This window comes from Delphinapterus leucas, chromosome 8 (assembly GCF_059928025.1).
Source record: "Delphinapterus leucas isolate spDelLeu-1000000601 "Yukka" chromosome 8, BTC_Dleu_Yukka2, whole genome shotgun sequence".
NCBI classification, from domain to species: Eukaryota; Metazoa; Chordata; class Mammalia; order Artiodactyla; family Monodontidae; genus Delphinapterus; species Delphinapterus leucas.
The window spans coordinates 971,887-996,534 of NC_143136.1; the positions used below are offsets into that span (position 1 = coordinate 971,887).

The 24,648-nt window shown below is 53.0% G+C and overlaps 1 protein-coding gene across 1 annotated transcript in view; it reads right to left on the minus strand.

Moving 5' to 3' along the window:
- SNED1 (sushi, nidogen and EGF like domains 1) overlaps positions 1-24,648 on the minus strand; it is a 94,015-nt gene that overhangs the window by 34,848 nt on the left and 34,519 nt on the right. Inside the window, exons 3-16 of the mRNA XM_022568184.3 lie at positions 22,189-22,329; positions 21,418-21,580; positions 19,325-19,450; positions 18,966-19,079; positions 16,939-17,052; positions 16,734-16,847; positions 9,212-9,337; positions 8,941-9,045; positions 8,584-8,697; positions 7,971-8,087; positions 6,549-6,665; positions 6,223-6,339; positions 5,857-5,970; positions 5,429-5,602 (exon numbers count right to left, since the gene is read on the minus strand). Coding sequence (XP_022423892.2) covers positions 5,429-5,602; positions 5,857-5,970; positions 6,223-6,339; positions 6,549-6,665; positions 7,971-8,087; positions 8,584-8,697; positions 8,941-9,045; positions 9,212-9,337; positions 16,734-16,847; positions 16,939-17,052; positions 18,966-19,079; positions 19,325-19,450; positions 21,418-21,580; positions 22,189-22,329 — 1,756 coding nt within the window. The remainder of the gene's footprint in view (positions 1-5,428; positions 5,603-5,856; positions 5,971-6,222; positions 6,340-6,548; positions 6,666-7,970; positions 8,088-8,583; positions 8,698-8,940; positions 9,046-9,211; positions 9,338-16,733; positions 16,848-16,938; positions 17,053-18,965; positions 19,080-19,324; positions 19,451-21,417; positions 21,581-22,188; positions 22,330-24,648) is intronic.

Sequence of the window (24,648 nt, forward strand, 5' to 3'; positions counted from 1 at the left end):
GCTAGAACGCTGGCCGGCTCATCTGGTCACGTGCAATTCCCAACTCCTTGTGATCCGAATTTCTGTGCTTATCTCTTCTGTGCCTCCTTAAATTAGTTTAAAAATTTTTATGAATACCTTAGACAATGTATGGTTTTGATTTTGCTATTTATGAACTTTATTAATAGGACACTGTGGTATATGCACTCTTTTCTCACTCAACATTAATGTCTCCACATTGTTGTGGGTTGCCATTTTTACTGCTGTATAATATTCCTCAGCGTGATTATACCATACTTTATCCTTTCTTGTTTAGTAGGAATTTGGGTTGGATTTAGACTTCTTGCTATTGCAAAAAAAAAAAAAAAAGCTGTGTCTTTCACATCTCCTGGTGTAGATGTGAGTTTTCCCTAGACTTATACCTAGAAGTAGAACTGCTAGGACACAGTTTATATGATGGTCAACTTGACAGGCAAATTACTAAGTTGTCTTCAGAGTGCTTCTACCAATCTACACTTCCTCCAGCAGTTCATAAGAAGTCTTGTTGCTCTACATCCTCACCAATATTTGGGCTTTTTAGACTTCTGAGGTTTTGCCAACTGAACGTATCTCAGTGTACTTTTTTTTTGCGGTACGCGGGCCTCTCACTGTTGCGGCCTCTCCCGTCGCAGAGCACAGGCTCTGGACGCGCAGGCTCAGTGGCCATGGCTTACGGGCCTAGCCGCTCCGCGGCATGTGGGATCCTCCTGGACCGGGGCACGAACCCGTGTCCCCTGCATCGGCAGGCGGACTCTCAACCACTGCGCCACCAGGAAAGCGCCTCTCAGTGTACTTTTGATTTGCATTTTGCTGATCACTAATGAAGAGAATGTTTCTTTTCATTGGCTTTATGTACCTCCTCTTCCACGAAATGCCTACTTATGTGTTTTACCTATTTTCCTATTGGGTTGATTATATATATATATGTTATATATATAATATATAAATATATATATATAATATATATAATCTTCTCCCAGTTTGTAGCTTATATTTGATTTTCTTAAGGTCAATGAATTTAAATTCCTAAATTTTAGCTAGTCTAGTTGTCCATTTTTTCCTTTTATAGTTAGTGCTTTCTGTGGCTTAAGGAATCTTTCCCTACCCCAAGGCCAAAAAGATATTTACCTACATTTTCTATACAAAATCATATACTTAAAAAAAACCCATTTAAGTCCTTAATCCATCTGGAATTAATTGTTGTGTATGGTGAGAAGTGGGGAAACAGTGTAATATTTTCCCGAGTACATAACCATTTTATTCCAGTTGTCATGAAGATTTTCTCATATGCTTTCTTTCAGAAGTTTATAGTTTTATCTTTTACATTTATGTCTATAATTCATTTCACACATATAAAAATTATCATTTTTGATGCTATTGTACATAATATTGTTTCACTTCATTTTCCAAGTCTTCACAGCTAGAATATGAAAATATAATTGGTTCTGTGTATTGACCCTGTATCCTGTGATCTAGCTGAATTCACTTATTAGTTCTATAGCTTCTTTTGCAGGATCTCTTAGAATTTTCTATGTGCACGATTGTGTCATCTTTACTCCTTCCTGCCCAGTAGACATGCTTTTTCCCCTTTTCTTGTCTATGGCACTGTCTAGGACCTCCAAGACAACGTTGGAAGGAACTGGTGAAAGGGGCACCTTTGCCTTATTACTGACTATAGCAGGAAGTCTTTCACCATTAAGTATTTTGTTCGCTGTTGACTTTTTCATGGATGCCCTTTATCAAGTTGAAGAACTTTTTTTCTACTCAGTTTATTAAGAGTTTTCAAAATAATAGTTGAATTTTGTCAAATGATTTTTCTGCATCTATTGAGATGATCATATGGTTTCCTCCTTTATCTCCTAATATGGTGAATTACATTTATTGATTTTCAAATGTTAAACCAACCTGTGCTCTTGAGATGGATCCCTCTTGGTCAGGTTGTATTATCCTTTGGATGTAGTACTGGGTTTGATTTTAGTAATATTTTATTAGGATTTTTGTGCTTTGCTCATGAGGAATATTAGTCTGTAATTTCATTTGTGTAATGTCTCTGGTTTTGGTATAAAGGCAATACTGGTCTCATAAAATGAGTTGAGAAGTGTTCCTTCCTCCTACATTTTCTGAAAGAGCTCCGTATATAGTATTATTCCTTTCTTAAATGTTTGCTAGAACTCGGTGAGGCAGTCTGGTCTTGCCATTTTCTTTGCAGGAGAGTTTTAAATTACAACTTAAATTTATTTCATAGCTATGGGGCTATTCACATTTTCTATTTATTCTTGTGTCAGTTGTGGTTATTTGTGTCTTTCAAGGTAGTATTCATCATTTTCTCTAAGTTGTGAGATATATTGGCTTAAAGTTGCTCACAATATCTCCCTGTCCTTTAAATGCTGGTACGATCTTTACTGATGTCTCCTCTTTCATTCTGATATTGTTAATTTTTCTTTTCTTTGTTTTCCTTGATGAGTCTAGCTAGAGGTTTAATTATTTTTATTGACCTTTACAAGGAATCAGCTTTTGGTTTCATTGGTTTTCTCTGCACATGTCTTTTTATAATTATATTTTATAATTGTTTGTTACTGATAAATAAAAATGCAATGAATTTTGTTATAATACCTATATCTACTAAACACGTTACATTTCCTACCACTTTTAGAAGTTTTCCTGTAAAGACAACAATATCAGCTGCAAGTACTGACATTTTTACTTCTGCTCCTTTAGCATTTTCATGACTTTAATTTCTTTTTCTTACTTTATTGCATGGCCTAGTACTCCCAGTGTAATACTGATTAGACTTGGTGATAATGGGCATCCTTGTCTTGTTCTGAATTTTAAGGGGAACGTTTGTCTACTTAGGATACTGTGTATTCTGGGTTTGAGGAGAGGTATAGTAAAACTGCCTCGGAAGCTAACTTCCTTCCTCCTGTTGGCAGCTCAGCATGTCTGCGTCAGTTCAACAGAAGCACATCTTTTGAATTCCAGATCCTCCCCTGTATAACAAGGGTCAGGAACACATCGTTCCACAGCTCTCTTGATGTAGTCTGTACCCCTTCTTCTATAAATATGTGGAGTGTAACTGTTGTGCTTCAGGTGGCGTGTCCAGCCTACCTGTGCCTGGCCTAAGCACACCTCTCTGTGGGGTAATGAACACGTGGGGGCTATGGGGGCTCTGCTATTTCTCTCTTCTAAGTTTTCCTTCCAATAAGATTCTATATTATTTTACACCACATGGTACTAGAAGGGTGTGTGTATCATGTTATTTTTATCTGGATGAGGGAGTACTTTTTTATTCCTTGTTTGGTAAGAATTTGTTTCATGAATAGGCATGTATTCTATCAAATGATTATTATGCATTCTTTGAGATTCTTACATGATTTTTCTCCTTCAGTTGGTTTACTGTAGATTTTTCTAATATCAAACTATTTTCGCAATAACCCGACTTGATAATGCTGTATATAGTCTTTATAGACGGTCAAATTCCTGCATCTGTTTAATGGACCCCTAATTTTACTTTCTCCAACTGTCCATATCTAGTGTTGGTTTAAGGTTGTCCTGGCCTCACAGAGTGGGTTGGCACATACTCTTTTCTACTCCCTGGAAGAGCCTGTATCACGCTGCAACAATCTGTTTCTCGGCAGTTTGGTGGAATTTACCCATAGCATTGTTTGGGCCTGGTGTTCCCTTGTGAGAAAACTTCTTCGCATCCTCAGCTCCCCGATAGGTTAAAAGGTATGATCTTATGGGTTCTCCGGTGTTTCCTTGATGTTACAGTGAGACTGATGGTATTTTCTAACTGTCTACATCCTAACTGAATGGATCACCTCAGTATGTTAAAAATACCGTTTTATCATCTCACTGCTGATGTCCGCTGTTGAGAAGCCCGGCGCCGATCGGATTCTTGTTCCTTTTTTCTCTCTGGATGTTTTAAAGATTCTTTTTTTCTCTGATTTTCTTAACTTTTATTATAATGTGTCTAACGTCTCCCTTTTCTCCTGTTTGATGTCCCGCAGGCCCTTTCAGCCTCTGGTCATTCACCAGTAATTCTGGGAATTACTCCACAGCTGCTCCAACGTTTCCTCCTCATTCTTGGATTCCTGTCACTTCAACGTCAGCACTCCTACCCTCCTCAGCGCCTGCGTTTTCTTTTGATTTATGAGTGTTGCCCTGCTTCTCTCTCGTACAGCCCCGCACGCCGATCTGTCCACTCATTAACTTAAGTCTTCGTCTGTATCCATTTGTAAGTTGTGTGTTACTTCAACTATTATAGTTTTTAAATCTTCTTATTTCTGCTTTCTTTTAAAAGATTATATATTGATCCATTTTTTTTATGGCCAGTACCATGTTTCCTTTTGTATGTTTGTCATGCTTATTTTATATTCTTATTTATCTTCTATACTTCTACCCCCAATAGTATATGTTGTCTGGACTTTACTGTTGTTTCGGAGGTGGCCGTACTTGTTGGGTGTCTTGATATCTTGGCTTATCAGTGCACGTTCCCTGGTGGTACCCACTCCTCATCTGATGGCATGTTGAGGAGAAGTGGCACTGGGCCAGGGGTGGCCTCCTAGACAGTAACCACCAGCCCTGGGGGGCTTGGAAGGACAGGAGTGAAGGAAGATGCTTGAGGCCAGGTGGTCTCCACCTGTTTTCTGGAACTCTTCACCTGATAGGGCCGCCCAGGTCCGACTGGGCCTTGCAGGGCATTTGGGAGATAGAAATGTGTTATGTGCCCCTCCCATCTCTGGGTGCTGTCACTGTCCCTAAGCTACTTTGTTTGAAAACCTTTCTTTCATGAAAAATGTGTTACCATCGCACAGATTTTCTGATGAACAGAGTCTGGGATGCTTTGAATTAATGCCACATGCCTGCGGTGGTGTCCACGGCGCCCCTGTCTCCAGGGACGTGGGTCGGGGGGCCTCGCCTGCAGGCTGTGCACCTGGCGCACTGTAGGGCCCTGGAGGCAACGCTGTCTAGAGCAACAGCCCTCAAAGCGCTATGCGGGCTCGTGGGCACCTTGTTCAAACGCAGGGTCTGATTCCACAGGTCTGGGTGGGGCTGGGAGCGGGAGGTGAGTCCTGAACCCTGATCTGCCTCTTCAGGGCTCTGCCTTTGGGCCACCTCTTGGCCTCAGCTGCTTCCTCTGCAGAGTGGGCGTGTGGGTGCTGGACCCCATGCTCTGGGATGCTCTGAGGACAGGGAAGCCCTTAGACAAGGGTACAGAGTGGAGCTGGCACTGGTCATCACCACCATCACCACAGGGTTTTGGCCTCACTTTGCACAGAGGATACCAAAGGGAGGAGGCGCAGGCCAGGGTCAGAACTGCAGCCCCTGTGCTCTTCCACTCGGCCCGGGGGGGGGGGTAGGGCTTGGCGCTGTGCACCCACCCACCCACCCCAGAGGGCCCCCAGGTCACCGTGGCACTGGGGAGGCTCACTCCAGACGCCCTGCGGCTGGCAGACGCGGATGTGGTTGGAGGTGCTCGGGCTGTAGCCTCGGTCACACGAGTAGAGGGCCACCGAGCCCAGCCGGGTGCCGTTGAAGCGCAGGGTGGCATGTGTCACCTCCTCGGGCGGGCCGCAGTCCACCTCTGCAAGGACACAGCAGCCCTGTCCTGCCCCGTGGGGTGCCTGCCGGCCCTTCCTGCTGCTCTGCCCTTGGCTCCGCCGGGCTGCACGGCCCGGGGCCCTCGCTCCCCACACAGCCCATCCCGGGGCGAAAGCGCTGTGCCTTCCAGAATGGGCTTCTCAGAGGTCTCCTTTCCTTCTTTCCCATCCCTCCCCTCGGCCCCCTGCTGGGCCCTGCTCTGCCCTTCAAGGAGCGGAGGACCCCCGGCCCTCTCACCTGCCTGGCACCGGCGTCCGGTGTACCCTGCTTGACAGTGGCAGGAGAAGTCTGTCCCCAGGGCCTCGCAGGTACCCCCATTCATGCACGGGCTCCGGAAGCAGGGAGAGGGGGCTGCAAGGGTGCACAGAGGATACCAAAGGGAGGAGGCGCAGGCCAGGCTCAGAACTGCAGCCCCTGTGCTCTTCCACTCGGCCCGGTGGGGGGGGCCACCACCGAGTCCTCCCCAAAGGCCTCGGGGCTGCAGGAGAGCGTCCCGTCTCTCGCCCCAGCTCCGCCTCCCACGCCTCCGTGGTCGGGCCATCCCTGCCCACCGGGCCTGTCTTCTTGTCTGCGCCCTGGCCCGCTGGCCTCCGCCCCCCTTACCTATCTCGCAGTGCCTTCCCGAGAAGCCTGGGGGACAGTCACACTTGTATTTGCCGATGTAGTGGAAACAGGTGCCGCCGTTGTGACAGGGGCCAGAGGCGCATGAGTCTGGCTTCCCTGGAAGCAGGAGGCACCCATCGGGCGGGGTCGGAGGTCACGCGTCCACCACCCCTGCCCCTTCCCTGATCCCTCGACATCCCAGAGCTGGGGCCTTGGCGGGGATGCTCCTGACAAGCAGACGCACGGTGGCAGGGTCGGGGGTCCTGGGTCGGGGCCTGGCTCCTCCCCACTCTCTACAAGCTGATCCCCACTGGCTGGGGCCGCACCGATCTCGCAGTGCCTTCCGGTGAAGCGGTAGGGGCAGTCGCAGCGGTACTCGCCGCCCGCTTCCTTGCATGTGCCGCCGTTCCTGCAGGGCCCCGAGCTGCACAGGCGCGGCCGGGCTGGAGGAGGGACAGACAGAGACAGAGAGGCGGGTAAAGCAGGGCCAGCTTCCCGGCCCCGCAGTGCCCATGACGCCCCGCGCGAGCCTTCTTCGTCCTCAGGCACCGCTGGGCCCCATGCGCCCAGGCCTGCCTCTCGGCGGAGCCCGAGGCCCAGCTGCAGCCGGGGCCGAGCCAGCCACGTGCAGCCCCTCAGCCTCGGGGGCCCTCTGCCCGCCCGCCTGCCCTCTCTTCCCTGCCTCAGGCTCCGCTGGAGAGCCAGGAGAGCCGGCCCCGCAGCACGGCCAGTGCTGCGCCCGCCTTCCTGCCCGGTGGGGAGCTGGCATCCACAGACCGGGCTGGGAGCCCTGCTGTGGCTCCGTTCTGATTTTCCTGTTTTCTGTACCTTTACTGGGGGCACCTCCTTGGACTTGCGGGGCCCCGGCCGCCCGCCCGGGCTGGAGGAGCCGCACCTTCACAGCCCAGCCAGGAGTTTAGGCGCTTGGCCTCCTCGACGCTCGGAGGGGGGGACGTGAGGCAGCAGGGGGCCTGCCCCCAAGGCTCAGGGGGCCGCTTCTCCCCCCGCACCCTGTGGGGCCTCCCAGGCTGCCAGTCCAAGTTCCGGCCACCCCACCCCGTGTCCCTCCGTGTCCGCTCTCCGGGATGCCTTTGCCGAGGGTGACGGACCTCAGTGGTACTTGCAGAGGACGAGGCCTACTCTCCGGAAAGCCCTCCTCCTGCTACAGGGGCGGGGAGGCCGCAGGGGCTCCGTGGTCAGAGTGCCGGGGAGCTGCCCTCAGGGCCACTGTGGGAGCGGCGGAGGCTTGCAGGTAAAGGTCCAGGCTTCAGCTCTCTGGACGAGTGAGGGCAGTGGGAAGGCTGCAGGACTGGATGTGGGCCGGGTGCCGAGCCCAGGAGAATAGGCCGGGCAACACGGGGTCAGGGGGCCGGCACCCTGGGCTCTGACCAAGGGGACGCCTGGGTCACTGAAAAGAGTTCCGAGCGTTGCTTCGAACTGCGTGGAAGAGACGGCCCTGGGTGGGTGCTGACGAGGACAGTGGCGCCTGCTGTGTGTTTACAGAAGAGTACTCACGCTCTTAACTGGCTAAATGTTGTAAAATGTTGACACTCTCCAACTGCACTCAATTTAACAAAGTCCTAACGAATTTTTTAAAAATCAGTGATTCTAAAATCCACTTGGAAAAACACTGAGCAGGAAAGGAAGCGCGTCGTGAGGAAAGCGCTGTGATGAGCGAGAGGCGCAGGGGCAGCCGGGGTGGCGGGCCCCCCCAGCCCCCCGCCCCCTCGAGTGCCGCCGCGCCCCACCTTTCTCACAGTGCCGGCCGTGGAAGCCCCGCGGGCACTCGCACGTGTAGGAGTCATCGTGGGCATCACAGGAGCCTCCGTTGAAGCAGGGGTCTGAGTCGCAGGGGGACGGCAGCGCTGCGGGGACAGAGGGCGATCACCCTGAGGTCCTGGCTGGAACCGAGGCCAAGGTCTTGATTCTTCACGCTGGGCTCTAAGGTCCGCCCTGGAATTCCTTGTATTTCTGATTCTTCCAGAGTTCATCCTCACTCTTACGTGAGCTGGGACTGAGCTGTGGTCCACGAGGGTCTTGGTATCGTCACCACCAGCACCACCATCACGTGTAGTCACTCCCTACCTAAGTCACTGGTCATCCGCGCACTAACAGACACGTGGGGTGAACCTGTTTCTCCGCAGGTGCTCGTCAGGTGCACGTTAACGTTCTAGCACCTAAGCCCCGGGCTCAGGCAGGTGCGGCGTGGCACGTGCGCACGGCCAGGCCGTCCACCCCCAGGTCCCCTCGAGGCCCCCCTCCTGCTGCGCCCACTGCCCTCTCACCCACCCCCCACCCCGGCTTCTGGGCCGGACCCCGGCCTCGCAGGCTGGTGCCCGCACCACCCCCCCCCCCACTCACAGTGGCTGACGTTGTGGTCGGTGTGGCAGACGCACAGGTAGCTCCCGCCGTACTCCATGCAGTGGCCGCCGTCGGGGCACTGCGTGTTCACGTTGCAGGGCATGGCCGTGACCTCTGCAGGGAAGGGGAGAGCCCGTCTCACGTCCCCGCGTGTCTCCCTGGAGATCGTGTGTCCTTGAGAAGGACCGAGCTGCCCGGGTGACCAGGTTCGGGCACCCTTGTGGCCTCCCCACCCCACCCCCCGGGGCCCACCATGCGGGTCCGGGCCCAGGCCCAAGCCACCACTTACACGGTGGTTGTGGGGATTCTCAGGGTCCAGGCAGGAAGGGCGCCCCCATCCCAGCCCTGGGCACCTACCAAATTCGCAGAGGAGCCCAAAGAAGCCCGGAGGGCACTGGCAGAGGGTGGTGTTAGCCCCCAGGCACCTGCCACCATTACGGCACTCACAGTTGTTGGGGGTTCCTGCCACGGAGGGAGGGAGGGAGGAGCCTCCAATGTCGGGGTGCCCTGTCCTGACCACCGTCCCGTAAACCCCGCCGTGTAGCCCGTCTCCCCGCTCCCCACAGCCTCCCTCATGGGGGTTTGCGTGCACACCCCACGGGGCCCCGGCAGCCCGGCCCACACGCACTCTCCCTGCAGTCAAGGCCCATGAAGCCTTCGGGGCATTCACACACGTAGCCCTGCTCCGCATCCACACAGGTGCCCCCGTTCTGGCAGGGGGCCGAGAGGCAGGCGTCGGGCACCGGGTGGCTTCCTGCAAGAAAGACGGAGGTCACCCGAGGCCGCGCAGAGAGCACGGCGAGGATGGGGCCTCGGGCCGGAGAGGAGGTGTCTTAACCTCTGTCCTTAGTGCCGAGCGCCCGGAAACTGACCTCTAGCGGCCCCTCAGTCCCCGAGCCCTTTCTCTGGAGCAGAATGAGAAGCCAGAGTGAGGAGGGAGCCCCACGGTGTGCACCAAAGGGCCCAGCTGAGGCCAGAGCCTCCAAACATTTCCCATCCAGCATCTCTGTTCGTTAAAGATTTGGGATTTTTAACTTTATCTTTCTGCTGCCGATTTCTAGTTTAATTTTGCTGTGGTCAGCGAACACAGTCCTTTTCAATTTATTGAGCCTTATTTTATGGCCGACAGGATGGTCTGTCATAGTGAAGGCTCCGTGAGCCCTGGAAGGAACGTGCGTGTCCGTGACTGTCAGTCGGGCCGGGTCGGCTGGCAGCGCTGCCCAGTCCCTGCGTCCTTGCTGGTCCCCATGCTTGTATGCTCTGCGCCACCGAGATAGGAGTTCCGCCGAAACCCCCGCCTATGACTGGGGATCTGTCTCCCCTTGTAGCTCTGCCAGCTGTTGCTTTGGGTATTTCGATTTGCGTTACTAGGTGTTGCATAGTTAGAGTTATTGTGTCTTCCTGATGAACTGGCCCGTGGTCATTATAAAAGGTCCCCATTTCTGGCTGCTCTCCTACTCGAAAGTTTAATCTGAATGATATGAATAGAGCCACTCCAGCTTCTCCTGATTCGTGTTTGCCTTTTTAGTCTTTTTGTTTCTAAATGTTCAATTTCCTCATGTTTTTTTCAGAATTTATCTTTGAAATTAATATACAGTAAAATGACTTGTGTTTGAGGGACACGCCTAAGAATTTTATCACATGTATAGCTGTGTGTATATGGATACAGGACAGGATACGGGACATTCCGTCATCCCAAAGACCTCTTTGTTTTCTCTCTGCAGGGTCACAGACCCCCTCCATCCTGAACCCCTAGAGCTACTGATCTGTTCATCACTGCAGTTTTGTCCTTTCAAGGATGCCAGAGAAGTGGAACCAAACAGCCTGTACTCTTTTGAGACTGGCTTCTTTCACTCAGCGCCACGCCTCCAGGACCGTCTCAGGTGTTATAAGCATCAGTAATTAGTCCGTTTTATGACCGAGTTGTGTCCCACGTCGACAGGTACCGCAGTTCATGTGTCCGTTCACCCTGGGAAGGATGTTTGGGTTCCCGGTTTCTGGTGGCTATAGACATGCTACAGACATTCCTGTACAGAGTTCTGTGTGACGTAAGTTTTCATTTGTTTAGGGTTAATACCTAGGAGTGCGATTGCTGGGTCATATTATAAGTGTATGTTTAACTTTATAAAAAGAGCTATCAAACTATTTCAGAGTGGCCAAACTGTTCGGCATTCCCACCAAAAATAGGTGAGAGTTCCCGTTGTTCTGTACCCTCACCAGGTCAGTGTCTTTTATTTTAGCAATTATCATAGGCTTGCAGTGGCATCTCATTGTGGCTTTAATTTGCGTTTCACCAATAGTTAATGACAACAGCAGATTTGTTCATCTGTTTATTTGCCTTCTGTGTATCCTTTTTGGTTAAGTGTCCGAGTCTTTTTTTTTTTACTTATTTATTTATTTAGGCTGCCCCGGGTCTTAGTTGAGGCATGCAGGATCTTTAGTTGTGGCATGTGGACTTCTTAGCTGCGGCATGCATGTGGGATCTAGTTCCCTGACCAGGGATCGAACCCGGGCCCCCTGCATTGGGAGCGCTGAGTCCTAACCACTGCACCACCTGGGAAGTCCCTCTCCCAGTCTTTAGCTTGTCTTTTCATTCTCTTAACCATGTCTTTCACAGAGGAAAAGTTTTCAGTTTTGATGAAGTCCAATTTATCTATTTTTTTTTTTATAGAGCATGCTTTTGTGGTCTTGTCTTAGCACTCTTTGCTTAACCGTGAGTCACAAAGATTTTTCTATCTAAAAATCTTTAGTTTTCTTCTAAAAACGTTATAGTTTTCTGTTTTCTGTTCAGGTCTATGATTCATTTTGAGTTAATCTTTGTATAAGAGGTGTTTAGGTTGAAGCAGCGCTGCCCAGTCCCTGCGTCCTTGCTGGTCCCCATGCTTGTATGCATCCTTTTTCTGCTGAATCTCTCTTATACCTTTTCAAAAAATAATACCCATATTTGTGTGGGTCTGTTTCTGGATCCTCTTTCCTGTTCTGTTGATTGGTGTGTCAGTCCCTTTGCCAATACCACATAATCTTGATCACTGTAGCTTTATAATAAGTCTTAATACCGGGTAGTGTGATTCCTTAAAATGCATTCTTCTTTTTTGAAATTGTTTTGGCTACCTTAATTCCTTTGCCTTTCCATATAAATTACAGAATCAGCTTGTGTGCAGCTACCAAAAACCCTGCTGAGATTTTGATTGGAATCATGTTAAATCTACAGGTCAGTCTGGGGAGAGCCGACATATTTGCTATGTTAAGTCTTCTAATCCATGAACATAGTGTCTCTCTATGTACCGAGAGCTTCTTTGATTTCTTTCATCACCATTTTGTAGTTTTCAGTATTTAAATACTGAAAATGCTTTATTACATTTATACCTAAGTCTTTCAATAAATGGTATCATTTTTAAGTTTTTTATCCATCATTTTATGGTTTAAAAATTAACTGTAAATGTAATACATATGAACGATTGCAAAAAAAATTATAAAAAATGTCAAGGAAAATAGAATCAATACTCCCCGGGGAGAATGGGGGCACTCATTCTGCCACAGCCTTTCCAATTCCCGATTCCATCAACTATCAAAATTCTTACCAATCTAATGGGCAAAACCTGAAATTAGATTTTTATTTAATTTGTAGTTTCTTGATTATTGAGACTGAGCTTCTTTTCACTTGTTTATGGTGTTTGTTTCTCTCTGTGTGACTTTCCTGCTTACATTCTTTGCCATTGTTTCCGCTGAGTTGTTTGTCTTTTGCTTATCAGATTACACACGCCCAACTTGAGGGAGCCCAGGAGCTCAGAAAGAACAAGATGGGGCTGCCGCCCCAGACCCCCTCCACGCCCTCCGCAGCACATCTCGTCCTCTGGCATGAAATCTGGGCTTAGTGGCCCCATTCTGCTACTTACTTCCTGTGACCGCACGCCTGTGTGGGGTCACGTGGCTGGAGGACAGAGAAAGGGAAAACCAGCAGGAGTTTGCCCACACTTGTGAAGCCCAGAATTCCCCCGGCGGGAGCGGAAGGCTCCGCCCACTGCTGCCTCTGTGGGTCCTGCTTCTCTGTCAGCGCTGATGCCGACTTCTGGTTTCGGGGTTGCTCTGAGACCAGGAGGCGGGGTCGGGGGGACACCAGAGGAAAATGATGAGGACTCGCCCCTGTGCTTCTCCCCACCCCGCCCGCTGCTACGTCAGGGTCCTCAGAGCCGCTCCCAGCACTCAGTCCAGGACTGGTCGCTGCACGCAGTGTGAGACCCATCCCACTACTTTAAAATGATCTGTGTCTTCCTATTGGCAGCAGGTTTCTTGTAGAAAGTATATGGTTGGGTCTTGCTTTTCAATTCGATTTGACAATCTCTGTCTTTTGTGTTTTTAACCATTTTTACATTTAAATGTAATTGCCAATATGACTGGATTAAGCCCATCACCTTGCTATTGTTTCTTATTTGTCCCACTTCTTCTTTGTTCCTTTTTCCTGGGTGAACAAAACATTTGTTTATGTGAAATCGTAAGGTGAGAAAGCATATGTAAAATTTCATAAATGCCACTAAAAAGTTATTTAAACTTTAACTACTAGGCTTCATTTATTCTTAAAGATATAAAGTTGTGTTTTCATTTTGAGTTAGAAAAATATATTCCTTTTTCTTCTCAATGACTGTAGATTTTTCAAATTTTCCTGCACACTTTTATTTTTATTTATTAACTAGAGGTAGCTAGTAATATAACTCATTTGCTCAGTTAACATTACATATTTATTTAAGGATTAAATCCTCTGAATCCTGAATTCCTTTCCACTGCTAAAATCTGGTATTTTGTAATTGTACCTTTGAATATTCAGTGGTAGTTACAGCCAGCTTTCTTTATCTTCATTTTTCTTCTTTTCATACCTTCTGTATTGAGTATTTTTAGGATTCCATTTCATCTCCATGATCGGTTTATTGGCTATAACTCATTATTATTATTTTTTTACTTGCTGCTCTAGGGTTTACAAGGTATACCTTTAACTTATCACAGTCGACCTTCAAACAGTATTATACCACTTCGTATATAATGTCAGGACCTTACGATATTATACTTCCACTTCTCCCTTTCTATCCCTTATGCCAGAAGTTGATAAGCAAAGGCTCAAAGACCAAATCTTGCCTGCCACCCATTTAAAAAAATAAAGTATCATTGGAACATGGCCATCCATGTCCATTCACTTATGCACAGTCTGTGGCTCACTGCTTTTGCCTTACGTTGGTAGAGCTGAATAGCTGTGACCACATGGCTCACAAAGCCAAAAAAAATACTACTATCTGGCCCTTTAAAAAAATATTACTATCTGGCCCTTTAAAAAAATATTACTATCTGGCCCTTTAAAAAATACTACTATCTATCTGGCCCTTTAAAAAAATACTACTATCTGGCCCTTTAAAAGCTTGCACAGGCTGCTTTAAGCTATTGGTGTCATACATTTTATTTCTATGTATATTGTAAACCCCAAATATGTTGCTATTTCTTTGTTTTAAAAATATCTTTAAAAAGATTAACAAGTAAGAAGAAAAGTCTTTTATTTTTACCCATATATTTACCATTTCTAGAACTCTTCATTCCTTTGTGTAGATCCAGATTTTCATCAGGGACCATTTTTCTTCCGTCGAAAAGACATTTCTTGTAATGCATATATGCTGGTGGTGAATTCTCTGTTTTTGCTGTCTGAAAAATCTTTATTTCACCTGAATTTCTGGAAGAGTTTTGCTGGGTGTATAGCACGAGGTTGACAGCTTATTTCTTCCATGCTTTAGGGGTGTCGTCCCAGTGTCTTCCGACCGGCCTTGTCTCTGATGAGGCTGTTGTCATTCTTGTTTCTCTGTGCAGTCTGTCTTTTCTCTCTGGCTACTTTTAAGATTTTCTCTGTCACTGGTTTTCAGCAATTTGACTATGATGTGGCTTCATGTTTTTCTTGGAGGTTTGGTTTTCATTTTCATCAGACTTAGAAAGTGTTTGGCTGTTGTTTCTTCACATACTTTCTCTGCACCCCTTCAGCCCCCTCCCTCATTTCCGGCACTCCAAGTACACACCTGCCAGACTGCAAGGTGTCTGTGCACAGGCCCCTGAGGAGGTGCTGTCCTTTTATCTTATTGTCTCTGGGCTGCATGTTGAATTGCTTCCACTTCTCTCTTCAAGGTCATTGATCTTTCCTTCTTTGGTGTCTTAACCTGCTGTTAACACCATCCAGTGTATTTTTAAAATTCAGATATTATAGTTTTCATCTCTAGAAGCTTCTTTTCTTATATCTCCTACTTCTCATTATGTCTTTTTCCCTCAACAGTCTTGAACACATGGTGTGTGTTCATGATGGACAACTGAACATTTGTACTTGCTGGTTCTGTCATCTCTGGCCCCTGTTTCTACTGGTCTATTTGACTCCTGGCTGTGGGTCATGTACTCTCAATCCTTTGTGCGCCTATAGTAACTTCTGGTTGGGTATCTTGGGGTTCTGGACTCTGTTATTATTCCTTTAAAGGTGGAGGATTTTACCCTGCCATAGAGTGAAATTACTTGGGCTCAGTTTGATCCTTTCGAACTTTCTTTTAAGATTTCTTGGGGCAGATCACGTTAGCCGTTAGCTTAGCATTTACTTATCCCCACTACTAAGGTGATAGCACTGGGGACTCTACTCAGCATTGGCCCTGGCTACGAAGAGCTCACTCCACTCCAGCTGGTGGGGAGGCGGGTCTGAGTTCCAGGAATTGTCTGACTCACCACTCCCAGTGGTTCTTCCCCACCCCAGTAGATTTCACCCAACCCACACTCAAGGGGTCCTCCTGCAGATCTCCAGAGCCGATCTCGTGCTCTCTCCCCTTCCCCGCTTCCCGGGAATCTCAGTAGCTCTGTCCTTGCTGGTATTATTCCCCCAGATTCCAGCCACTGAATTTGAATCTCTGTCTCCTTGACCCAGAGACTCAGAGGAACTGCTGGAGTCTGGATCCCTCCCCGGCCCCACCCCGGCATGGCAGCCTGGAAACGGCTCCGAGGCAGCCTTGGGGCAATTGTAGGGCTCACCCCATTTCATTCCCTTCTCTCAGGGATGACAGCCCTCTACTTTCTGTTGTCCAATGGCTGAAAACAGTTGTTTCATATATTTTGTCTGGTTTTCTCATTGTTGACAGTGAGAGGGAAGTTCCCAGGGCAGTTAATCCTTGTTGGCCACGAGCAGAAGGCTAGATACCCCTTTTTATAATCTCCAACGTTTGGCCAGCTTCCCGCTGTATGTGCAACGTGGCTAATGAGCTTGTACTGGGGTAGACAAGTCAGTCGTTTCCTATCGTTTGCTTTCGTTTGCATTATTCTTCGTACAAAACATGGTTTCTTTGCAAAGTCTTTTGAAATCACTTCTCTGTTTTCTGACGTGAGTTTAGTTAAATACGCTGATACTTAAATCGCAATCTAGGCAATCGTGTGACACATCACGGTGATTTCAGGCAACAGGTAAGGCTGCCAGCCTCTTGCCCTCTGCACCGTGAAGCCTCACCGTCGCCTCAGGACACAGCCCGCCCTGCGTGTGGCCATCCCACCAAAGACCAACGGAGGGCACAGCGTCCATCCGCGTCTTACTCATCGGTAGAACCTAATTTCCTTCTTAGGCTTTGAGACTCGAAGCAAATCCGATGAGTTTGTCTTGAGCGCCCCTCCACCGGGGAGATGCAAGCACCGCTGTTGTCGGCTCGGGGACCAAAGCCGTGGGAGGTAAGGCGACGTCAGGTGCGAAAGCCCCGAATTTACTGTGTGGGTCTTTTAACTGAACTACCGAGTCCTAACCGGCATTTAAAACAGTATGCAGTAGGACAGGAGCTAGCAGCCTCCATCACTTGTAGGAGAGATCAGCTTTCTTTCCGACGCCCACGGCTTGTTCCCTAGCAAGGCGAGGGGTCTGGGGTAGGAAGGAGGGACATTAAACAGCCAAGAATCTATCTCCTGAGTCGGGAGAGGGGCCTTGGGAGTGTGCTCATCCATACCTGCATTTTCCAGATGGAGACCAGGCCCAGAGAGGGGAACAGATTCGCTCAGCCTTACCCAGCATGTGGACAGCAGAGCTCAGACCAGACCTCCCCACCCCCGAGAGGGAAAGGGGGCAGCTGACTGCTCTCACTGGTGGGGGGCTTCAGGCACGTGGCCGTTACCTGTCTCGCAGCGAGGTCCCTCGAAGGGCTCTGAACAAAGGCAGGTGAAATTCCCCACCAGGTCGACACATGACCCTCCGTTCAGGCAGGGGTCAGAGCCGCACTCGTCCACATCTGGGGGCGGCAGAGGTGGGTGCTCGGCTGTGTGCCAGCCTTTGAGCACCTGGCACCCTGCGCCCCTGCTCCCACCCGAGGGCACACTCACCCGTCTCGCAGGCTGCACCCGTGTAGCCGGCTGCGCACACGCACACTGCAGAGCCGCCCTCCGCCTGGCACCAGCCGCCGTTCTCACACTCTTTGGCATCGCACGGAGACTGTGCTACAAGCACAAAGGGGTGGAAGGCCATTGGATCCCCAGCTGTGGTGGCCCCAGGGGCTCCCACTGAGCCCCATTGCTGACATCTCGGGCTGCAGCACGGGTGGATCTGGCCGTCTCTGGAGGGCATAGGGCCCTGGGGGACCAGGGCAGTCCCAACCCACCGGCACTGAAAGCTTGTCTGAATGGGGTTTATTTCAGCAGACCTGGGGAGGAGGGAGGGTGTGCCTGTGCCTGGCGGGGGACATGGGGGTGAATGGGACCCAGCTCCCACCCTCCTGGGCAGTGCCCCTGCTAAGATGACTGTGACAGAGCTGTCATCACAGGACAGGTCTCTGGGGCTGAGAGATTCCTCCCAGCTGGGCTGGGGGCACGGCCTGTGACGGAGCCCTGAGGGGGCGCAGGAGGGGCCTGAGTGGTCCGGGGCTGAGGGTCCAAGGTGGGCGAGGAGACACTTCTTGCTGCAAGGACAGCCCTGCAAAGGCCCTCGGCCCCCAGTCAGGTGGAAGTGAGCAGGTGGGACCCGCCTTTGTTGGAGCTCTGGCCTGCCCCTCACCCAGGATGCTGGCCTCACCTGGTGGCTGCTGGCAGCAGGTGGGGGGACACTGCCTTCCCCCAGCTATGTCGCCTGTCCTGCTGACAGCTCATTCCAAAAAGGACTCAATACAGGAACCAGACGGGATCCCCAGAGTGGGTGACCCACCCTGGAGTCAGGGTGGGGGGCAGTGGGAGGAAGGAGGCCTGAACCCTGGGAGGTGTGGCGGTGCTTTGGTGGCTGACGGCACACGGTGACCCCCGTCTCTGGGACCCTGACTCCACCAGAGAGCAGGGCTGGGCACGGGTGGGGGAGGGGAGACTCAGGCCGAGCGGTACCCACGTCCCTGCTGGACTCTGCCCAGCATCCCTGCTGTCATGGGCTCTGGGGGCCGAGGTGGGTCCTGAGACCAGAGAGCCTCATGGGGGACTGGGGGCTGGTACCCATGGGTGTTACCGTGGTGGCCATGAGGAGGCCAAGGCTCAGGGCTCCTGGCTCTGGCCCCAAGCCCTCCCAGGGTCCCACCCGGCCCAGACATGTGTATACACACCAGAGTTAAGGACTTTAAAACATTCCCTGTGGCCATAAGTCTCCATTAGAAATGGTTTTTCTAGATTGAGACATTGGTGCGGTGGTTACTTGTACACACTCGATTTAACTATGTGTTATATGTTTTTCTAAATAACAGTTACATATCAGTAAGCGTATGTAGGGGACAGTGTGTCTGGCTGAGCCGGATGGGGATCAAGGGTCATTGTGCTTTGATTTTAAGGGGCTCCGTTTGTTGGGCTCCCCTAGCGGCTTTCCACAGTGGCACGGGGGTGGGAGTGGGGCGTCCACCTTCCTTTACCAGGTGGGTGAAGGGCCCAGGGTGAGGGGGCCCCAAAGAGGTGCTGCATGAAGGGCAGGGAGTAGAGGTCTGATCAGAAAGCACTGCTTCCAAAGAGCCGCGCTCAGAAGCGGGGTGGCAGACGGGCGTGTGGGCTGCAGTTTGGAAGCAACAAGGGGGTCTTCAGAAAGACCCCAACCCACATCTAGGCCGTAAGACCCCCGGGATGGAGAGAAACAGCCTGCACTCCTGCCGGGAGCAGCTGGGGTTCAGGGTTTCAGGGGTGCAGGCCTACGGTGAGACGGGTCTGGAACCAGGCCCTGCCCTGTCCCAAGGCCTCACCCTTGGCTGTGTGCTGTGGTCAGCGCTCCTGTCACGCCCACGGGGCGGGGCCTCTCCTCTGGAGTCTGGGCTCCGGCGCCCCCTGCCCCCGGGCCTCCCTGGGGCCGGGCCCCCTGCGGCACACTGACCTGATGCCCCCACCAGGCTAGCCGCCACTCCCTGGTCAGGCAGGACCATCCCCACGGCCCTGCAGCCCCTGGTTCCTCTCACCTGTCTCACAGGTGGGTCCCCCGAAGCCCGCCGGGCACTGGCAGATGAAGCTGTTGACGCCGTGCGTGCAGGTCCCGCCGTTCTGACACGGGTGGGAAGCACACTCGTTCACATCTGGAAAATGGGGCAGCCGGGTACTCAGTGGAGGCGCCGCTGGGGAGGGCCTGCCGTGGCCTGGGGCGGCGCGGCTGCAGAGCCCGCCCACGTGCTCACTATCACGGAGCCGCTGTGTCTGGCTCCCCCGGCGCCTCCTGGACGCCACCCACACCACGGGCACAGAGGCCCCAGGCCTCGGGCTCTTGGGGCCGTTGGCTGTGCTGCTGGGTTCCTCCAGGTGGGCGGTCCCAGCAGAAACTCACCCAGGTGGCACCTCCTCCCCGTGAAGCCCGAGAGGCAGGAGCAGGTGTAGGAGGGGTTGCCCGTGACGCAGTCGTCAATGCACTTGCCGCCGTTGAGGCAGGGGCGCAGGGTCAGGCACACGGAGGCTGCGGACACAGGGAGGGCAGGGCCGTCAGCCTAGCCCGGGGGCCCTTCTCGGGGGAGGCGCTGCGAGGTCCGCTGCTGCTGGGTCTCCGTTATCTCGAGGACAGGCCTCCCGCAGGGCTCAGCTCATGGGGCCCACCCTCCGCAGAGACAAGGCCACCGAAACCTGCCATGAATGAGCACACCTGGGCAGGTGCGGGGGCATCCCAGGGTTTCAGACCTCCTGTTACTAGGAGGGCCTTGGGAAGAGCTGGCTGGTGTCCAGGAGGGAGGGAGAGAGGGGCACTCCCAGAAGGGCCCTCGGGCCCCGAGCACCACCAAGGCTGTGGGTGCCTTTGAGGACCGTCCCTGCCCCTACCGGTCCACTCACCGAGCCACACCGGCACTCAGGCCGCGTAGTCCGGCTGCCCTGCAGCGGGTGGCGGCTGACTGCCTGAGCCCGTGTCAGGACCAGCCCTCTCATAAGGTAGACTGCCAGGTGTGGGCGCCCCGCCTCTCAGGCGTGAACCCACTCTCCCTCCCCGGTGCCTCCAGACTGATGCGCACGGGCTCCATCTCCAGGGCTTGCGGCGTGGGGCGGGGACACGAGGGGGCCGGTCCCCCTGCAACCCCACGGGACTGTGCCCCTCAGGGCCTCTGTGCGCGAGAGCTTTGAGGGCCCAGCAGGGCCTCCTCCATATGCTCCCCGCAGAGGCCTGGGGCGGGGGAGAAGCACCGCCACATGGGAACGGCGTCCCCGAGGGACTGACTGGACCCTCCTCTGAGGACCCCAGTCCGCAGGCTCACAGCCGGCAGCCTCTGTGGGGAGCATGGACCTACCCATACCTGCATGCACACCTGCACGCACACCTGCACCCATACTCTACCCCTCAACCACAACCCAAGCCCCTGGCCGCTGGCAAGCGCCAGACCTCTGTGCTGCCCACGCAAAGGTGTGGTGACTGAGTAGCGTCCCCTGCCCCGAGCCACCGCGGCTCCGAGCCTGGGCGGGTGTTGCCACTCTGGGGGAGGGGGGCGAAATCAGTGGCCCCTGGGCTCCTGGCCCTGTGGGCCGCCCCCTCGTTCACACTGGTGAGTGGGTGGGCTCAGGCTCCCCGGGCCTCTCTCACCAGGGCCCATATCCAGTCCTCGGCGTGGTACACACCTGCCCTCCCCGCCTCCCCCCCCCCAGGGTGCACGCCTGCTCCCCTGGCAGGTCTGGGTGGGCTTCCTTGCACTGGGTTCATCCCTGGGACGGTGTTCAGGAGAAGCAGCCCCTCTTGGTCCCCATGGGGGTGGGAGGCGATCTCCGGGGGAGGTCCCAGCACAGGCCTCACTGGCTCCAGGCTTGGCCGGGGGAGTGGCGCGGCTGAACCCGTCACTTGACACCCTCCCCCCTCCGTTTATAAGCGGGGGTTTCAGGAGGGTCTGTGACCCAGAGCCACACAGCAGGAGAGCCGGGAGCACATCCTTCTGTGGCCAGTCCCGCTGTTTCCACAGGCCTCGCGCTCGCCCCCGGGGTGGACCCTGCTCCCGTCTGCTCTGTGCTGTGTGCCTGAAGGACCCCGGGCGTCAGGGAGCTCCCTCCTGTCAGGTAGATGTCCAGGTTGTCACACAAGCACCAAGTCCCACCAAGAAGCAAGGCAGCAAAATGGGTGGAAAGAGGGCCTGCCTCCCAGGTGGTCCTGAGGACGTGGGAGGCCACGCAGGGATGCCCAGGATTCCCTGGGTGGGGATGTGACCCCAGCTCCCCCCCTTTACACCCCTTCACACTTCAAACCGTGGTCTCCAGCAAACCCCTTCCCCTCAGCAGAGGCAGGAAGGCCTCCCAGGGGGAGACTGAGGCTCAGGGGTGAGCCCGGGGAAGAGGAGCCGAGGTGGGCGGGGCCGTGCGCCCCCAAGAGGCCCGGGGCTCCCCCTCCCCCCCCGCCATCCCGCCTCCCTAATCCATGCCCCTCCGCCACCCCAGCGACTCTCTCTGTCCTCTTACTTGTATGGCCGCAGCCCCCCACGCGCACCTGGGCATCATCGATTCTGAACGCCCAGCGCCCGGGCACGCCCACGTTGGTGGTGGTCTCCACCTCCACCACGTCCGCGGTGCGTGAGCCGGGGATGCTGAAGTAGCGCCGCCCATCACCCGCATTGAAGCCGGCCTGGGGGCGGGTGGGAGAGAGTGGGGGCAGGTGCGGGCTGGGTCCGCAGGTCTCCCTAACGCTCCTGAGACCCGCCTGCCGCGGGGGCGGCCTCGTGAGCTGCGGAGCGCTGAAGATTCAGGGGCATCTTCACCAGCCCGCCGTGCGGTCCCCGCCTCCCAGCCACGCCCCACCCTAACCAGCAGCTCCTCCAGCTGCTGACCTGGTTGGGCCCTGGCAGCCCTCCCCGCACCCCTTCCCGCCCACTCCTGGGCTCCTGGGCCTCCCCTAGGACCCAGGGCCAGTGTGACCTCAGGAGAAAGCAGAGAGCCTAGAGCGGGGGGAGGGGCACTCCCAGGCCCTGGGGGCTCGCACTTGACCACCCTCCGCACCTGGGATTTTCTGCTGGCCACTGTCCCTCAGGCCACAGTGCACACAGAACTCTGTCCCAGCTGCAGCTGGCCCTGTCGGGCCGGCCGTGTGGGTCGGGACAAAGGTGCTTTGGCCCGAGAGTGTTTCTGTGGTTCTGGGCCGGGAGAGGCCTCTGCACAGCATTGGGCGGGGAGGGGGGGGGTCCACCTGCCTCACCAGCTCGGGACAGTCCCAGCCGTGGGAAGCAGGGCCCCTACCTGGGCCGCGATGCCCCCCAGACCAGCGGCGTCGCCCCCGCTGCTGGCGTGCGTGCCTGTGGTCCACGTGATGGACTCGTAGTTGAAGATGGTGAAGGAGAGCTTGCCGTCGGTGATGAGCACGGTCTGGAACGTGTTGACCTGCCAAGGAGGGGCCTGAGCGAAGCCTGCGCCCCTGTCTCCACCCAAAGACCCCGCCCCGCCCACATTGCAGTCGCCCACTGGTCCCTCCTCTGTTTCCCCAGCGAGATGGTCAGCCACAGGGAGGCCCCGATGACCTCGACCTCCATCCTCCGCTGTGTCCCCAACGCCTGCCCCCCCCCCTCCCCAGTATTATCTGATGCCTGGAGAGCGAGTGAAGCCCACTGAGGGGCTGTGGAGGCCACGGACGCCAGGAGCAGACAGTTTCCCCTGTGGGTCTGGGGGCACAGAGGGTTCGTGACCACCTGGCCAAATCCACAAAATCATCTCATGTGAGATGAACAAAAAAGTAAAAGGAGAAAAAGGGGAAAGATAAAAAGGGGAAAGAAGGAAAGGCAGTTTTCAATCGCTAAGTCTTTCGGTTTTCATGGAGAATCCTCCGTGGGCAGTGTGTACATAAGAGGTGCTATTTCAGAATGGGCAAAGGGTGAGGTTGTTTAAGAAACGATCGTGGGACAAATAGGAAGCTCTGAAAAACAATTAAATCGGAGCTTTATCTCTCTTATGAAAATAAATCCCGAATCGAGTAAGGTTGTAAATGAGGCTGTCGTTGGCCTAGAGGAAAACATAGGCGACTATGTAGAACGTCTAGGGAAGGACTTTCAAGCCTGACATTTGTTAAAACTGCAGAAACCACAAAGGAGATTTATACATTTGACTACAAGAACTTCCGGATATAAAAAAGTGTCATGAGATCAAGCTGAATGGCAAAGAGTGAAGGGAAAAGTGTGTTTATAACACACACGGCAGAGAAACTGGTGATGTCTTTAATTCAAGTAGAACTTCCACGGATCAATAAGAAAAAGGACAGAAAGATGACAGACAAATTGGCAAAGGGTGTGAACAGAAACATCACGATAGAATACAACTGGCCAAGATTTCCCATTACTAGAAATCAGAGATGCGTAAAGCTGAAAAAACCAGGGCCATTCCTTTCACGCCTGTGGAGCGGTGCATTTGGCCGGGGTGCAGGGCTACAGGCGCTTCTGAATGTGGCTTGTGCAACTATGAGTGGGCACAGTTTTGAGGGGAAATCAGACTTGCGCAGGCAGCAACCTCCCTTCTAGCAACTCATGCCGGGATGATTTCACAAACACTGGGGGCGATGCAGCGCCCTCGGGGCACCCCGTGATGGAGGCAGCAGGCCCACCGGAGTGCAAGTGCCACCGCGCCGGGCTGGCACGCAGGCATCGCACATGGGGGCGTCCCACGGTGAAAGATGACAGCAGGGGAACCGAGCAGTCTCCTGCAGGAAGGCAAGCTCAGGTGCCGGGACTCAGGACGAGGAGGGCGTGAGGGCTGGAAGGCCCGAGCAGTGGGAAGGTGTGAGGAGGGCCGGACCGCGGCTGGTCAGCAAGGCTAGCGGAGGGGCTTCGCGAGCTATGAGGCCCAGACGTTTGAGGAGGACGAGGACGTGCCCGAAGCTTAACCACCACTTTCTGTTGATTGACCTGCCCCTGCAGGTGCCCCCAGGGGAGGGCTTCCCCATCTCCCAGCTCCCAGCCTGGTTTCCACCCCAAACTCAGAATCCCGGTTCCCCGTCTCATAAGGTAATCATTTTGGAACTGACATCTCCGGGTTTGAAAAGAGGAGGACGTTAAGGTTTCCTCTGTCTGCTCAGGAGGGGCCCTGGGCGCCTCCTTCCTACCAGACGGAGAGGTAATAGGTAAAATGACTCTGCAGAGGTGAAATTATAACATAAAAAATGACGTAGAAGAACATATAAGAATGAGGAAAGTGCCCACAATACTGTTGAGTGAAAGAAACACTCACAAAACAGCACGTTCCAGGTGGTTCTATTTATTTTTTAACGTGTGGGTTGATTCACAATGGGACATGTTGAACAGGAGTTATCTCCTGCTGGTGGGGCTGTAGATTCTTTTTCTCTACTTTTTGTTAAAAAGACATTTTTCTTACAAATTGGCGATAAGAAAAAACAAACAAAACATACAAAATGTTAGTGGGCTACGTGTGAACAAAAGTTCAGTTGAGAAATTTCTTTGTAGTAATGTTTACAGAAAAAGCCCATCTTTCCTGATTTGCTGTCATACTCCTGCTAAAACCCCCAGCAGTGATGGTTACTCTCACAAGGTACCTGACAAGCAGCTTGCTTCTTTTTGGCCTCTTGGGGGCTGCAGGGTTCATCACCACCTGCACGTCCCTCCCCGCCCCGTCCCCACCTGAGCTGCCGCGGCTGGGGACTCCGGGCTCTGCTCAGCATATCTAGGACCGAGCCCGTCTACCACCTGTCCCCACCCC